This window comes from Notolabrus celidotus, chromosome 8 (assembly GCF_009762535.1).
Source record: "Notolabrus celidotus isolate fNotCel1 chromosome 8, fNotCel1.pri, whole genome shotgun sequence".
In the NCBI taxonomy this organism is placed as follows: Eukaryota; Metazoa; Chordata; class Actinopteri; order Labriformes; family Labridae; genus Notolabrus; species Notolabrus celidotus.
Genome location: NC_048279.1, coordinates 32,298,183 through 32,315,775, shown reverse-complemented (window position 1 = coordinate 32,315,775; position 17,593 = coordinate 32,298,183). Strand labels below are relative to the sequence as shown.

The 17,593-nt window shown below is 44.1% G+C and overlaps 1 protein-coding gene across 1 annotated transcript in view; it reads left to right on the top strand.

Moving 5' to 3' along the window:
- The window catches only part of ankrd50 (ankyrin repeat domain 50), a 53,557-nt gene that overhangs the window by 23,712 nt on the left and 12,252 nt on the right, over window positions 1–17,593 (top strand). Inside the window, exon 3 of the mRNA XM_034690191.1 lies at window positions 1,348–1,580. Within this exon, the coding sequence (XP_034546082.1) occupies window positions 1,348–1,580 (233 nt within the window). The remainder of the gene's footprint in view (window positions 1–1,347; window positions 1,581–17,593) is intronic.

The following is a 17,593-nucleotide window of genomic DNA, read 5'->3' as shown; positions in this document are numbered from 1 at the left end:
GCTACAGTACATCTACATTTTCTGTAGGACTTACTGAATGTCATTAATTCTTCTGCTTGTCAGAGCCCCCGTGGTGAGAGCTTTTTAGACTCTGATCCGGACTACAGTCCTGAGCAAAGCACCTCATCGGGTCAGAGGGGACAAGCCCGAGGTCGAGCGAGAGGGGCAGTCAGTAGAGTCAGGGGAAGCAGAGGCGGGAGACGGGACTCAGAGTGCACGTGGGGGAAATGTACGCGCAGGAGGCGGGCAGAACGGCAGGATGGGATTTGAATGGTTTAAAATTTTGTCACCCAAAAAACGGTGATTGGTTGGTGTTTTCCCAGGTTTACTCCGGCTGTAAATAGCAGCTCTTTTTCACTCTTTTTTAAGAACACATTATGTATTGATTGCCATCAGGACATAAAGATCATTTTAACCAGTATGACAAAAAGTGTATCTAAATCTGATTACCAACCCCAGCTTTAAAGACCTCAATCTCAACTTGAAAACACATGTTGTGTTCAGTCCGTTTTGTGGGCTGGATTCTTCAGGTTGAGGTGTTGCAGCATTGACCAATTGACATTTTGGTGTTTTCTTTTTTTGGTTCCAACTTTTAGTGATCCCACATTTTGGACATTTTCTGTTGATTCCTCTGGGTTGTGAAGTTCTTGTTGCCTCTCAGTATTTTCTTCTTTCTTTTCGCCATGATTATGGAGTCCACGCCTCGCATCTATGTTACAGTAACAGAGGAAGAAAGCACATTATGCCACAGAAACAACCACACATGGAAAACACCAAACGGCAACCTCAGGCTGGAGAATTGAAGTCAATGCAGAAGTGTTAAAAACTGCAGTTCAATGAGTGTCCGCTTGAGGCTGGCTCCAGAAGTACAGGAAACCACATACACACCAATTCAAAGAAGACAATCTTTACAGCAGGAATAAACATGTTGACAGCCTGGTACAAAAAATTAATTAAGTCTGAATAGCTAATGTCTCAATCAGCACACACTGTACGGGGGTGACATTTTTTCATAACACTGCAATTTCAAAGATATTACGATTAAGAGTTTTCCATTAAGAGAGGCACCGCTGACTTGGTTGACAGACGGGAACACTGTAGCTGTTGGCTAGGAGGCTCAAAGCCTGCCTCTTTGCCTCACACTAGCTTGACAGACGTTAGGTTGAGTTCAGCAGCATTTCCAATATAGCACCCACCGACGATGGCTTCAAAACAGCGCTTCAGAACCTGTATTCAGGATTTAAAGAAGCCGCCTCAAACCTTTTTAATCATCGAGCTACTTGAGTTATTGCAGGAATCATTCAGGCCTTTAACACTTCTCTCTTTCCCTCATCTCTCTGTCCTCAGGTGTGTCCTCCTGCCTCTCCTCAGTGTGAAACCTCCTCAGCAGTCTCTCTTTCTGCTGGTGGACTCCATCGATGAAGGCTGTCAGCTGGGGGAGGGGGAGCAGAGGTCCTCTCCTGGCTCTCCCAGGACCATCGCAGAGCTCCTGGCCAGTCACCATGAGTTCCTGCCTCCTTGGCTTCTACTCATCTGCTCTGCACGGCGACAGAACAAGGCCATCACTAAACTCTTCACAGGTAAACTGATCTGCTTTTCTGTTGGCCAATTTAAGTCATTTCTTAACCTGGTACTTAGATCTGTATTCTGGGGACACTGAAGAGAGGAGTGAAGCTGCTGTTTCTGGTTAAGAGAAAACATCCTGTCTTAAGGAAGAGGTCTGTTTTTGTAGAGATCTCCTCCGTAGTGTTTTTAGACACTGAGAATATCAGCATGAGTGTGTTTGCAGCCAAAACAAGCACTTTTTGTTTGATGCACCATAATAGGGGGAAACCTGCTACCTAGGATTACAATTCAGCCATTAAATCACTTTCCGTGGCCGCCATCTGAAGCAATCTACTGGAGCGAACCAAAAGAAATGAAATTACCTCAGTCATAGACCTCGAATATGTAAAAAAAAAAAAGGAAAACAGGGCCCAAGTTTAAAAATATGTACTTCTTTTCACTGTGTCATGAGTGGCATTTTTAAAATCAGTGCATCATTGTCAAAGTAATTGTGATACCTTCATAACAGCTGAGCTGAACTGATGTGGAGAGACAGTTTGATTGATGAGACTGTATTTGCACTTGTCAGTACCGCTCCATGCTTGTTTCTGCTCAATGGAAGCGATTCCTCTGTGTTAAGATGATACATTTCACCTGATAATGTGGTTACAAGAACGGCCTGTGGCGGTTTTCTTTTCTGTCATGGCGGCTCCAACAGTAAGGATGCAGAAGCCTGCTCTAACATCACAACACGCCTAAAGAGATTAGGGTCCCTGTGGCAGACCTCTGGAAGGGTTGCAGCTCTCCCTTGATGTCACTGTGACACTGTACCACACCAGCTGCTATTATCTCCTTGTCAGGCCAGCAGCCTACTCTGTGGTGATGAGCTGGCATAACATTAATCAAGAACCTGCCTGTGTGGGAGGAAGTCTCCTCCGCAGACTCACACTGCTGTGTGTACCCACTGTGTGTACCCTCTTCTACCTTTCCAAAACCACTAAACGTGGGAGCTTCTCGAGCCCCGGCTCACCTCTTAAAACATTACGCAATCTCCCAGCAGCCTCAGCGATGGTTTTTGTGCTACTCCCCACTCGAGAGATGAATCAATGTGCTACATATTTTACGTCTTTCACTGCATAAATTATAACGTTCGAATTCTGGAAGGTAATCTGTCACTTTGCACATTTACTGTGATATTTTATGTATTACATGAGAAAGAGAGACTTGGCTGCGTGGTTGCATATTTCATGCTGTGTCATCGAGTAAAAAGGATCCAAAATGTCTAAAAGTAAAGAAGCAGCTTTGTTGTATACATTCGCAGTAAATAGAGCAACTGTATTATTGTGTCTTTTATTTATCCCTATGAGGGAGAGAACTGAGAGCAGCTGATTCATGGAAAAAGACATCAAAGATACATCAGTTTGGTGTTGAAGTGGAGGAAACCTGCACATATTCAGTACCAACAGAACATCTGACATCATTCAGCATCTTGTGGATTCTACTTCTAGTCTCTGGCATTTGTTCACAAAGACACCATGATGTTTTGAAGGTATAGGAAGTGAGATGTAAGGTGTTCAGGCACATTGTGGAGCAGTTAGTGCAGGTGTGAAGGGAAACAATAGACGAATCCAACGGATTACTGGAGATTAACGAGCCGCCCTTACTGCGGTGGCGTCTCCCTTCTACACTATAATGCATGTTGTCAAAGAAGGTGTAAGATTTTCTTCTTTTACACACTTATGATGTAACTGTACTCCTGATAAAGGTGTAAAGGAGATTAGGGATGAGCCAGTGGAGAGGACGCTTTGTATAGATCACCTACTTATAATTTGTCCCTCTCCTAAGCCCTGTTTCCACCAAGTGGTTCAGTTCGGTTCATCTCGGTACGGCGAGCATTTTGTGGCGTTTCCATTGACTAAAACCGGGACAGGTCCCCAAATTACCGAGCCGTACCGTCCCACTTTTTGGTACCCTTCTGTTGGGGTGCCAGACATACCGATCCGACCCCAGAAGGTGGAGCTAGAAACACTGCAGTCCGTTGATTGGTTGGAAGAATCGTCACTTCCCGTGCGACAGCGGTAATAAAGAACAACACATAAACCCGCCATGTTTAAATCTCCAGTGGAAAATGGCGTGAAGAGACAGCGTTCCATGATCGACCGTGGAGGTGCAGACTTTCCTCTGGTTTTTCTTCTTTGTTGCATTTATTAGCGGGGTACTCTGTGTCGAGCTGCCATGACGTCACGCTATTACATAGCTGACGCGGCTATAGGCATCTGGCTTAAACGCCGCCCACCAAGTAAGGCACGGTTGGCTGTGGAAACGAAAACAGGGTCAGGCGTTACTTATCCGACCCTTACCAAACTGTACTGATCCATACCAGACCGCTTGGTGGAAACGAGCCACTAGTGACTTGTAGATGGTGTTTGTTCTTCATCTCCAAGCAATAAACCAATTAATCTTTTGTTTAACATTCCCCTAGCTAGCAAGCTAATCAAGTGAGAGCTGCATGTAATTGTTGCAGCCGAGTTCTGTTTGCAAACAACAGGAAATATGGGCGAAACTAGTCTGTGATGATTAAAGGTAACTGTTGATTGATAAATGTAACAAGAATTGTTGAAGAAAAGTTATATTACACAGTCCTTTATCACAAATATGTAAATCTAAGTAATGTCATGATAGCCTTATCATGGTACCTTCATCAGCGGCCATCTAACGCCTTAGATCTGACCATAGACTGTATAATTAATGGATGTAGTATCAATGACGTCACCCATGTGTTCCTGAGTGTTGTTTTGAAGCCAATAGTCGGCGGATGCCATATTGGAAATACTGCACTCAACAAAACTTAGTGTGACGTAAAGAGGCGGGGTTTGAGCCTCCTCGCTAACAGCTATGTGTGTCAGTCAAGTCAGTCATGTCCTTATTTGGGCAAAACTTGTAAACTTAATATCTACAGAACTGTGGCGTTATAAAATCACCCCCGTACAGTGTGTGCCGATAAAGATATTAGCTATGCAGACCGAAGCCTTTTATTGAACCAGGCTGTAAACATGTTTATTTCTGCTGTAAAGTACGTCTTCTTTGAATGGGTGTGTATGGGGTTTCTGGTGTTTCTGCAGCAAGCCTCAAGTGGATGCAACATGAACTGCAGTTTTAACACTTCTGCATAGGCTTCATATTTTAAGACCGGAGCTTGCCGATCTGACTGATGTCAAAGACAGTTCCTTGGATTCATCTATACCAGTAATGCATCGATAATGAGCCCACTTTAAATGAACTAAAACGCTTGTGCAATTTACTTTAGACCCAGTTTCCAGGTGACCCTTCAGACTTGTCTGTAGGGCTCTTCGTTTGCATTTTAAAGTGAATCCAGCACTAAGGAATGCACTGTTGGATGGTAGGTTAGCAGCAGGTGTTTGGTGCTACCCATGTTACAGTGTTTTGGGGTTTTTATCCCACAGCACTTGAATCCCTCAGCAATATTCTCCATCCTTGCTAACATCTCAAAAAAAAGTCTCACCAAGAAGTATTAGGTAGTTTTATAGTTTCTTGTTCCATCCAAGTTAAGTACAGAAAAGTGTCAAATGAAGTATAAAGGTTCATACAGTTGGAAGGGGTTCAAGTATTTAGGGTAATTTACAAAGTATGCACTTGCTGTGTTTTGATTGGGCGGGATTTCATGATGTAGTTCAGTGTCATTTCCTCTCATTCGAGTGACTAATGTGTTTAAGTCTCATCTCAGTGTCGTCTAAAGTTTGAACATGACTGGGTGCAGTGTTTGGGATTAGGTGAGACTGTAGGTGTAGGCGTCTCACAGAGGCTTTAGATGTGTGCAGATCTGATCAGTGTTGACAGTGGCAGTAAGGGGAGGGGGGGGGGGGGGGGGGGGGGGGGGGGGGGGTGGGGGGTTTGCTGGGTTTCAGGATACCAGAACTCACTTTGAGTCTTTTGTGGGCGTCATGCATTTAATTCAAACAAACCAACTGTGTTGCAAGCTGCCCACTTTGTAATCACAAAGACATGCCCACCCACACTTTCCTCTAACATCAAAGCTTGCACGTAGGTGCCCATGGTAGATTAGATTCTGGATTGGTATCCCAGTTTAGTATAAAGCCTCCTCACAGCATTCTCCAAACTTTTGAGCCCACAGACAACACAGACGGAGAAAAAGTTTTAGATTTGATTTCCTTTCAGCAGCAATTTGCATTAAATCGTATTTTCTGCTTTCTCCTGCGTGTGTGAGTGAGCTGTCTGCTGTGTCTGGCCCGAACTGTAGATTTAAATTGTCAGATTTTATTTGCAGTTGCACATAAAGTTGACAGCAGAGTCACCGGGGGAATATATCGCTGTGTTTGCCATGGATGGAAATGGTAATGGGGGATTTTTTTATCTGTAACTTGCTTCAGAGTATTTCGGAGAGTCCTCTGATTGCATGTTTTCCTTTCCTCCTCTCATGTTGAGCTGTCTGTTCTCTTTGTTTTTGATACAGTTTGAAGAGAATTGCATCTTGAACCAATCTAATAAACGGCAGTTATCTTCTTTCTTTTCTGTCAGTCTTTCATTTTTTCTGAAACCGGCTCTCATCTCTTTCCCTTTTTTTTTACTGCGCCTTTGACGACGGCCAAGCTTTTGTGGAGCTTTTATTCCGATTGGCCAGCGACGGCTTTTAGTAAACGATTCCTCTTTTTGAACTGAGGAACAGAGGCAAACTCGCACATCAGATGTGATGCCCCTCATTTGAACGCAGTGAAGGACATATGTGATTTGTTTTTTTTCCATGCTCTTGCTTTTATTATCTGGATCTTATTGAGCTTGTGCATTGAGATGCTCTCCCAGACCCACAGCACGCCTCAGCCTCTCTCCTTTGTGGATGCTTTTAGAAGCGGCTTTGTTTTGTCTACATTCAATCTTCCGCTTTTAGCTCCACACTGGAAACTCTTCTGCCACACTGACCTTTTTTTTTTTTTACCCCTTCACATATAAACAGATGTAGACAAGCACTCAAATACATCCACCCTCTTACCTCGACCTCTATTAGCCCGTATTATGGATAAAGGAATGTTAATAGCCTTTATTTTTGCAGCACTGCACTGTAAACAGACCAAAAGGACTTCAGAGTATGAAATTGAGGCCAAGTGTCCCCTAAAAATACCCTCCATATTGTTTACAAAGTCAGAGATGACGGTGACCTGCCAAAAGACTCCACTTTCATGCTCAGTGCAGAGCCAACTCCTGTTTTATACGAGCGGCCTATTTTGTCTGGGGTGGAGGTTGTGTGGGTTTCCCTGTATACTCTGGTCTGCGGCGATGGGAACATTGTGGTCGTGTGAATATAGTGTCGATAAAATTTGAAGAGTGACCTTCAACCAGAAGGTCAGAAGCTGCTGGACCAAAGACTGCTGCAAGTATTTTTAGGTTCTTTCAATTTGTCTGCATTTAGGATCCGTTTCTCTCCTTCGTCTTTGAGTTGGATTTAATTCCCTCACTCCTGACACATACCGTTGGTATCACAGACCCGGTTTTCCCCCAGGAGCTAAATGTCTGAATTCCTCTTTCCTTGCTCTAACTGTTTTTCCTCGTGTCTGTCTTGTAGTGGAATGTGCTTTGGGAAGTTTTCAACACCTCTGAGACCGAGCAGGAAGAAGGAGGCATTCTGACTTCTGCTGCAGAATGACTCGCTCGCATCCGCTCGGCTAACAGCCTCACAAACAAAGACCGTTCTGTGTGTGAGGAGGAGTACAAAAATGTTTGCAGCGTATCCCTCTGGCTGACCCACATTACACGATCACTCGGCTTTGATTAAGACTCATTCTTTGTGTATAATCTCTGAAAATTGAGCCTTGAGATGGAAAGTAAACACAAGTAGAGGTTATCCTGGAAATCTGAGTCAGCCTGTAGCTGTGCTGCTTCTTTTTTGTCCCCGGTGGCAGCAAACCTATGGAGAGAGGCGAGCTTCATACCCCCTCTGTCTGCTGTGCTACTGTAAGGCCATGATAGGGGTAGCGGAGTGGAAACACTTAGGCAGCGATTTTGGTTGGGAGCGGGGTAGAATCTGTGCCAATTTAACAAGGCCTCCGGCAGAAGGGAGAGCAAGGGAAAGGGGAAAGACAGGGCGGGGTGGAGGTGGGAGACAGGGGGTTGGGCTTTTAAATAGAAACAGCCTCTCAGACATGTATTTCTCCAACAGCTTATTCCTCAACCTCTCATTACTTTCTTACCATGTCTCAGAATGTTGCAGAAGTGCCTCTACAAATTCCAAACAAGCCTTATTCAATATTTAAATTAGGGACTTTATTTAGAGAGAGGGGGTATTCGAGGACACTCTTTGCATCCATAGCATCGCGTCTCAAAAATATCTCCTCACTTATGGTCTCATTAAAATAATTACAGACTCATTTGAAACATAATCCCCTCATAGCGTTTGATCCAGCCTAGTGTGTGATCTTTTTATCGTGTGGAGGCATCACTGAACTGTAATGGCTACCATCTGCCCGATATTGTTTGTGCTGCATGCCTGTCAAAGTCACTGTTTCTCAAGGAGTAAGAATGGGAAGTCACCGTCCTAGGGGGTATCACGGAGTAGAGCGTGGAGCACTTGAGGGTCTTGGTATGAAGCGATAAGAGCTTTAGCTTATGTTTATTAATTCTCTCGGAGAGGAGTGGTGGAAGCTGGTTGAAGCAAAGCGGCAACCTCCAGTCTAAAAATATGAGCCCGATGTGGAAGTGCTATAAAACTGCAGTTCATCGAGGATCCACACAAAACTGCTGACGATGTCCACACTGACCATCCTCCACCCTGAAATTAATGGTATTTATTATTCATGATAACCCATGTGCTTCAAAAGCTGCATTAACATATATCTTTATGCTTCCACTTCATATTCCAGCCTTCTTTTTTTTACTGAAGCTTGTTTCTAGTGCAGCATTTCAGCAGCAGACATATCCTGCCTTCTCTCTGTGCTGCTGTGAAATGAAGCTATGAAGACATACAGACACAATGCATTAACTATGACAGAAATGCCTCTTGTTGATGTGACAGAACCATCATTTAGTCTTGCATTCATAGCTTTGGGAAAAAGTGGGGCATCTCATCTAGTGTGTCATTTTGAAAATGACCATTCACAAACTAAGTGGAATTAAAAGTTTGCAGATAGTGGGGCTTGTGCATCCACTCCTGAAACTGTTTAGGACTGCACATCCACATTGATGTGAGCGGGAGATGTAAATCAGGACATGATTGGCTGCGCCCACTCAGTCTTAGAAACAGTCTGAACAGCAAACTAAGCGACGTTTCTAAACAAGGTGCAGTAATAGCTCTGAGGATTTATTGTCATTTAGATTTTTGTGGGTGCTTTCAGAGACTCTGCTTTGAAATCTTATATCCTCTATTACAAGCAGGAGCCTTTCTGTGAGGAGTTTGCATGTTCTCCTCGTGCATGCGTAGGTTCTCCAGCTTCATCCCACAGTCAAAAAACACACTTGTTAGGTTACTTGGTGACTCTAAATTTCACGTAGGTGTTGCTGTGTGCATGGATGGTTGTTTGTCTCTACATGTTAGCCCTGTTGTAGACAGATGACCTGTCCAAGGTGTACTCCACAAATTTCCAGTGGCTTTAACCAGACTGATACCTCTGTTCGACCAATGCGAACCGCTGGAGCTCAGAGGCATTCAGTAAGGAGTGGAATGAGTGGCAGCGAGATGGCAGACTCCAGTTTGAAGACTTTTAATTTACAGCTTGCTATTCCTTTGTTCATCAAGTGGTGTTTCTTAAAGCTGGGGTTGGTAGTCTCGGAAAACCAGCATGAATTTGAATGTGGCATTTCCTCAGGACTCCGTCTAATTTTCTGTAGGACTTACTGAATGTCATTCATTCTTCTGCTTGTCAGAGCCCCCGTGGTGAGAGCTTTTTAGACTCTGATCCGGACTACAGTCCTGAGCAAAGCACCTCATCAGGTCAGAGTGGACAGGCCCGAGGTCAAGCGAGAGGGGCAGTCAGTAGAGTCAGGGGAAGCAGAGGCAGGAGACGGAGACTCAGAGTGCACGCCGGGGAAATGTACGAGCAGGACGGGATTTGAATGGTTTAAAATTTTGTCACCCAAAAAATGGTAATTGGCTGGTGTTTTCCCAGGTTTACTCCGGCTGTAGATAGCAGCCTTTTTTGGTTCTTTTTTAAGAACACATCATGTAATGATTGCCATCAGGACATAAAAATCATTTTAAGCAGTATAACAAAAAGTGTATCTAAATCTGATTACCAACCCCAGCTTTAAGGTTTAATTAATACAAAGCACAAAAGCATGACAGAATTAGTCAACTTAATATTCTTTATCATCATAAACATAGGAGACAGTAATCAAACAAATGAGGTTAACAAACAAAATTATCTTTAAACTGAACCTCAAACAATCACTCACTTTAGACGCACACATATTCGCACCAGATCTTTTCAGTACAGGACTTCTGGTACGGTGCAGATGTGAGGCAATCTGAATCCACGCATAACAAAAAGTACTTTTAATCTGAGTTTCCATAGGATTGAAAGACAGGAGCACACCACAGAAGAAGATCCCCCCTCCCTCACTGAGGTCTCCTGTTATTGATTTCCTGGTGAAAGACAACAGCGGACAAAAAAAGTGGAACAAGACAGGCGTGATGCGTCAACATTGTCCAGACGCTATTGGATACATTTCTGGTAACACGACAAACTTGTTAACAGATTTGAAACGGCATCACACAAACGTGAATAACACTGCAGAGCAAACGCAGCTCACTTTGACATTAAAACAGCCTTTTACAGATAAACTCTGAGTGGGTTAGAGTAGTAACAAATGTCATTGTCATTTTTAAAGCAGCAGATCTACGACATTTGTACAGAACATTGGATTTAAAGACATCTTAAGGGTGATTCAGCTGAGATATAAAACCTCTTTTCAGAAATACAGTCATACCAGCCTTTTATAAAGAAGCAAAGTGGCTGCAGTGCAAGACTTGAACTCACGACTGATGGATGGACTTTAAGAGGTATTGATGTGTTTTTATGGCATTCAAGAAAAGGTGTTAGCTTAATAAACTCAAAGTTTTCAGTGCCTATTGCAGCGCTTTGAAAGAAAAGTTCAGTTCTGTAAATAATATATAGTTTGCATGATTTATTTTAGAATCTTTTATTATAGGAGACCTTTTTTTGGTTGTAGGTTGCATCATTATTCTGTTACAGTTACATCCCTATGAAGAATAAACATTGATATCAGAACTAAAACTCAAAGATAGATATACTTCGAGATCCAAAACAAAGAACCTGGCAGGAAAAGTCATTTCTATCCAAACTACATAATGTTAATAGCTAACTTAAAATAAATCATCATCATCATCAATCTTTATTTGTATAGCGCCAAATCACAACAAACGTTATCTCAAGACGCTTTTACAAACATAGGAGGTCTAGACCACTCTATGTCAAATTATGAACAGAGACCCAGCACCAAGACAGGGTAAGACTCAGTCTGACCCCACCTTAATCCATCATGAGCATTGCACATCGCAGTATTTAGCTAGTTACAGTGGTGAGGAAAAACTTCCTTTTAACAGGCAGAAACCTCGAGCAGAACCAGACTCATGTTAGACAGCCATCTGCCTCGACCGAGTTGGGTCAGGAAAGACAGATAGAGGGGAGTAAGAGAGAGAAGTGATAGTGATGAGACAAGTCGTAGAAGCTGTTGCCGCTGGAGTCCAGCATGTCCGGATCAGCTGGAGTCCAGATCGTCCGCAGCAGGAGGACGTCTACGGCAGCTCAGAGGAATCTACGAGACAATGGAGCTCAGGGACTCCAGAAAGGTCTATGGTTAGTAACTTTAATGGGACAGGCAGAGTTAAAGTAAGTGATGAGGGGGTCGGGGGGAAGGGGGTGAGCTAGGATCCCAGTGTGTCAGTGTGCCAGTTCCCCCGACAGTCTAGGCCTATAGCAGCATAACAAAAGCTGGTCCAAGCCTGATCCAGCTCTAACTATAAGCTTTGTCAAAAAGGAAAGTTTGAAGCCTACTCTTAAAAGTGGAGAGGGTGTCTGCCTCCTTGACCCTGACTGGTAGATGATTCCAAAGGAGAGGGGCCTGATAACTGAAGGTTCTACCTCCCATACTACTTTTAGAGATTTTAGGTACAACTAGCAAGCCTGCATGTTGGGAGCGTAGAGTTCTAGAGGGGTAACAGGGGACTATGAGCTCTTTAAGATACAAGGGTGCCTGATTTTTAAGGGCTTTGTAGGTTAAAAGAAGGATTTTATAAATGACTCTGTCTGATTCTGTAGCTCTTATCAAACCTGGCTGCATCCCAAGCTATCAGAGCTCAGCCCTGTGGAGGTAAAAAGGCTTGTTTTAAGATCTGCGATAACCAGAATGAGAAGCGAATCGCCGCTCCAATCTCTCCTCACGTGTGGTAGCATGTTGTGACTAATCTGTGACTATAGAAGGAGGTAGATGACAACGATAAAGCCCAGTCCATGTGAACACAAAACAACACCTCGTGCAGGCTGTAGTTAGGATTCTGAGAGCAAAGCCAACAAGAGCGAGGGACGTGTAAGAATGGAGAATAAGGAAAGATTTGTCATATGCAGTGCCAGGAGTTCTAATAATATACTAAGAGTGTGCTGCTGCACTGCTGAAAGATAATAGCTCCCCTTAAACAACCATATTCCTGCTCTGTAGTGTTACAGCAGCTCTAATTAGATTGATTCCCACCATCATAAAATGCGTTATTATTTCCAGTCTTCTCTAAATTTGACTTCCAGCTGGTCAGAGGGGGCACTTGGCAGTTCTTGGGAGATGGACCAGGAAGAAACTTGGAAAGGGGCCACGAAAACCTCACATAAAGCCCCTCTTAGTTATGAATCACAGCTGTAATTAAGAGGGATATATTCCTGGCTCAGTCTGAGGAATGTTACAGGAGCGTGTGGCCACTTCTAAGAAGACACTCATCCTGTGAGGAATTTCGATAGAGGGGTTTACTCATTTCCTTCAAGAGATGACACATTCGAGCATGCTTTGAGTTTTTCACCCAGCAGGTCGTCTTCCAAACCCTGCAGTGCGCACATAAGTCATTACAAAATTCCTTCGCTATTGTAGAGAAGGAGCCGCACTCTCGGGAAATTATGCGGCTCCAGGGTGGGCCTGTGTTTTTGTTTCCTGTATTTGCAAGAGTGGTAGCCCACCCTGGCAAGGACTTGAACCACATCTCCCACCTCCACTCCGCCGGCCTGCTGTGAAAGGAGCTTTCTTCGCAGACAGAACTGATTTACCACCAATGATCATGACTGAAAAGAGCAGCCCTGTTCAAAGTACCCGCCCTCCTCCACCTCTCTGAGCAGGCCCCTTTGTCCCCCAAGGCCGGCGGGTGAATCCGACACAAGGCATGATCGTTCCTCGACTGAAAGGTCAACAAAACTCTTAACATCTCCCTGGATGTGTTTCTTCTTTTGTCTATACTTTCTATTCGGTCAAACGAGACCTCACTGGAGGGACCTCAAGATCCTCTGGCCGACTGACAACACAAACACAGTCGTAAAGCAGCGAGGATGGTTTATTTCATCAGGGCCGGAGGAATGCACCCCGAAGACAGACAAAGATGTGCCCTGCTTGCCGGCTCCCCTGTAAATGACAGTCTGTGGCATCATTTAGACGATTGGATGTGCAGCTTTATGAAAACAAAAGATTAATCTGAGACTTAACTATGACATGAAATGTACGTTTTATGAGAGATCAGATGCCAAGAACGATTTTCAGTCCTGCATGGGAGGGAAGGAGTGCCAAGGCCTTAAAATTAAGTCTTTATTTAATACTTAAAAGAAGTCTAAAACCAAATCCAACATATTTTGGCCATGCTGCTGCCTTCATCAGAGAGACTTAATAGCACAGCACTTAACCAAAGAGCACAATCGACAAATACTTTTTGCTACCAGAACACAATAAAAGCCCTCTCTACTTAGAGTTTCCAGTATTGATTGTACCTCCGTGCCTCGACGCCCAGGTCACAAGAGCAAGGACGACGTATTTAATTAGCTCACCACCCCCCCCACTCCCCCCCGCTTTCTTGAAATTGGCTTACACAGACAAGCTGATTTATGTCCGTATTCATGTTCGAGTCGTCGTCTGTGAGGCTGCATGTCGAGCCTCACTTTGGATGCACTGAAGACCATAATCCTCGCTGAATACAGTAATTTACCACCGTGCAGTCTGACAGCCGGGCAAATTACAGGTCTACCGTGTCTGAATCTGTAACACCTTTGGAGCTACACTGCAGAAACATGATTCTGAACATGGCCAACGAGCTGGCTGGCTTGCTGGCTGGCTGGCTGGCTGGCTGGCCTCCCTCCTCCTGAGGTGATGCCCTTTGGTATGTGGCATGCCCCTGCCAAGTCTCCATAAAAAGTGACTTTTCTCAATCTTTTAAAAGCTTATAAGCACAACTCGACTTGTTAGCTTTTGCTCTAATTGAAGGGTATTTGATTGAAGTTTAATGTAAGTTCGTTGGAATGAACGCAGTGGAATTCTTGGCATGTTTTTTGGGGCTGGTTTTGCTGCAGGGTTTGAAGGCCTTTTAAGTAAAGGTGGGCTTTTTCATACCTCACCGCCTCTTGACCTGCATGCCAAGGATGACTTTGCAAGTACCTGATTCCACAGCAAGCTATCACAGATTCAACCTCATGCGGGAACTGTTGTCAAGACGTTTCCCTGTGAAATCTCTCATAAAATGGTTCCAGGCGTCTCCTGGCACGGCGCGTTGATAGCAGATAATGCCTTATTTGACTTGATGGCTAATAAAACCCAGACTGACATGCTAGGCTGAGTAGTTTCTTGCGCAGGTGAATGGAAACATATGCTAGTGGGGCTAAATGAGGTCAGCAGGAGGTCAGTCGGTGTAATGATGAACCAAAACACGGGCAGGGACTTTGGGAAATTTGATCCTGTGTGGGGCAGGGAGCTCCCAGCACCACAAGAGCTTACTGCCACCATGAAGACTGAAAAACATAGATCTTCAGAGAGAAATGAGTTATAACGGGACAAGGCAGCATATTTTGGGGTTTCACGGAGCCTAGTTAGCACATAAAAATGCATTACTTTTAAATTAGGGTCAAAGCAAGAAAGGACCATAAGAGCCATTGGCAGCACAAACCCTTCTTTATTTCAGAATTACATGAATTGGTAAATAGGCAGTTTGAATGTTTCTGCTATTTGTGTGCTGCTGTTGTAGTTTGATCTTCGTGTCCAGAGCTTAACAATCAATTATTCCACGTCCTCTTTTGAAATTTCTCTCCCGTGGGTGAAATTTCCAGTCATCTGTGCAGCTGCGAGAGGCTCAAGGATATACAGTGACAAGTCTCTTAGAGGAGCGATCCATTATGGGCTGCAGTGAGTGATTCCATACACATGTGGCCAGGTGCACAGCGGTATGAATCAGTCTCTTGTCACCACCGTAATGAGCTCCTGTCATTCAAACCATAGATACAGTGATTTTGTTTCTTTGGAAAACATCAGCTTGTTTTGTGAGTCTTGATTGATGACTGATGTCTCTCTCTTTGTGCACGTTGTTTAAAGTTTTAACAGGTTTTACCATGGAGCTCTTTAAATGAATCTGAGTGCACTTAATGTTTGTCTTGTTTCAGAATAAGCACTCTAATCACATGAGAGTTAGGACACAGTAACATTTCTTCATCACTTTCAACACCTGACAAGTGTGCATTGAATGCTGTTAGATTAATGCAAACGCTCCAGCAGCAGCAGCAGCAGCAGCTCGAGGAAAAACATACAAGGAGAAGGGAAAACCGTGCAGAGGGACAGAGAGATTAAATGCGTGTCTCGTACTGTCTGCCAGATCACTGCGATAAATTTATCATCCCTTGTGAACAAATCCGAGCAACCCTTTGAGCTCTGCAGCTGGAATGGTCCGCTAGTGCCTGCATTAGTGTTGCAACTGGGGTTTCAAAAACTCTCTGACAATAACTCACTCTACTCCAAGTGTTTTCAATGTTGCTGTATGAATCATAAATTATATGAGAGTCCAAAATCATTGCCCTGTCGTTTATTTCATGAGCACTGTCCAACGGTTAAAAAGGAGCAGATTTCACTTTCAGCATCATTGCATCATTTCAGTCTTTGTTACTGTTAGAAGCAATGGAAAGTGTCCCTCATGCTCATGGTAGAAATATAGACTGTATAAATAATGGACGTAGTATCCGTGACATCACACATCTGTTCCTGAGAGCTGCTTTGAAGCCAATCGTCGGCGGGAGCCATATTGGAAATGCTGAACCAAACTTGGTGTGAGGTAAAGAGGCGGGGTTTGAGCCTCCTAGCCAACAGCTATGTGTTCTCACCTGTCAATCAAGTCAGTCATGTCCTTATTTGGGCAAAAACTCATAATCTTAATATCTTCTGAACCGTTGCGTTAGAAAAAAATTCACCAACCCTACAGTGTGTGCCGGTAGAAAAAGTAGCTACGTAGAGCCAAGCTGTTTTTTGAACTTGCTGTAAACATGTTTATTACTGCTGCTGCGGAATGGGTGTGTATGTGGTTTCTGGTGTTTCTGCAGCAGGCCTCATGTGGACTCACCATGAACTGCAGTTTTTAACACTTCCACATAGGCTTCATATTTTAAGACCGGAGGTTTGTCGCTTGAACATGACGCATCAATCTCAACAGGGCAGATGGAGCGGCACAGGAAGTCAAGCACCAAAACAAAATGAAAACATCCGGTTCATTTCAGAATAAAACTACCTCCCTCATCAGATCATAATCATACATTTAAAGAAAATGGTGGTATACTATTGAGTAATCAAACCTTGTGGAGTGCTGGTTTGATTGAAAACACTTCAATTTAAGACAACAAGTGACCAGCAGAGGGGGTGTGGCACAAGTTTCTGCAGTGAGTCTTTACCTCACAACTGTCAATGCCACCTTGAGGCCAAATTCCACCATATCCCTGTCAGGTCTGTCTCTGATCCGTCACGGCACTAGATTTGATCTGATCTAATAGGTTGCTATTCTAGTCAATGTGTTAACTTCCACTGGATCTGCTCCGTTGCCTTCCAGCTGCATCTCTGATCTGGAATGCCGGAGCCCTCCGGATCAGATTTGCAAGACGTCAATTTTTGCCGGATGCCGGAGCACGCCGCATCAATCTGCACAGCAGATGGAGCAGCACAGGAAGTCAGGCACCAAAACAAAATGAAAACATGCGGTTAATTTTCAGAATAAAACACTCTGGGTCATCGTAGGATCGTTTCTAACTTAACTATGACAACAAAATGTCATTTTGAGTGCAGCCAGGCCTGGAGTCAACAAGTCAGAGGTTTTCAGAGGACCAGAAAGACAACATGGATGAGGAGAGGAGGAGGAGAATCCTTGATTCAGTGATTACCGCGGGAAAACCTTGGTCACACGACTCCAGCCAGACCGCAGCGGATCGTGTGGAAGTCTCGTGTTAGAAGCAATGGAAAGTGTCCCTCATGCCCATAGTAGAAATCAATCAATCAATCGATCTTCATTTGTGTAGTACCAAATCACGACAAACGTTATCTCAACACGCTTTTACAAACATAGGAGGTCTAGACCACTCTATGTCAAATTATGAACAGAGACCCAACACCAAGACACAGTAAGACTCAGTCTGACCCCACCTTAATCCACCATGAGCATTGCACATTGCAGTATTTAGCCAGTTGCAGAGGCGAGGAAAAACTTCCTTTTAACAGGCAGAAACCTCAGGCAGAACCAGACTCATGTTAGACACACATCTGCTGAGACCCAGTTGGGTCTGGAAAGACAGATAGAGGGGAGTATGAGAGAGAGGTGATAGTGATGAGACGAGTAGTAGAAGCTGTTGCCGCTGGAGTCCAGCATGTCCATATCAGGAGGATGTCTAGGGCAGCTCAGAGGAACCTACGAGACAATGGAGCTCAGGGACTCCAGAAAGGTCTATGGTTAGTAACTTTAATGAGACAGGCAGAGTTAAAGTAAGTGATGAAGAGGTTAGGGTGGAAGGGGGTGAGATAGGAT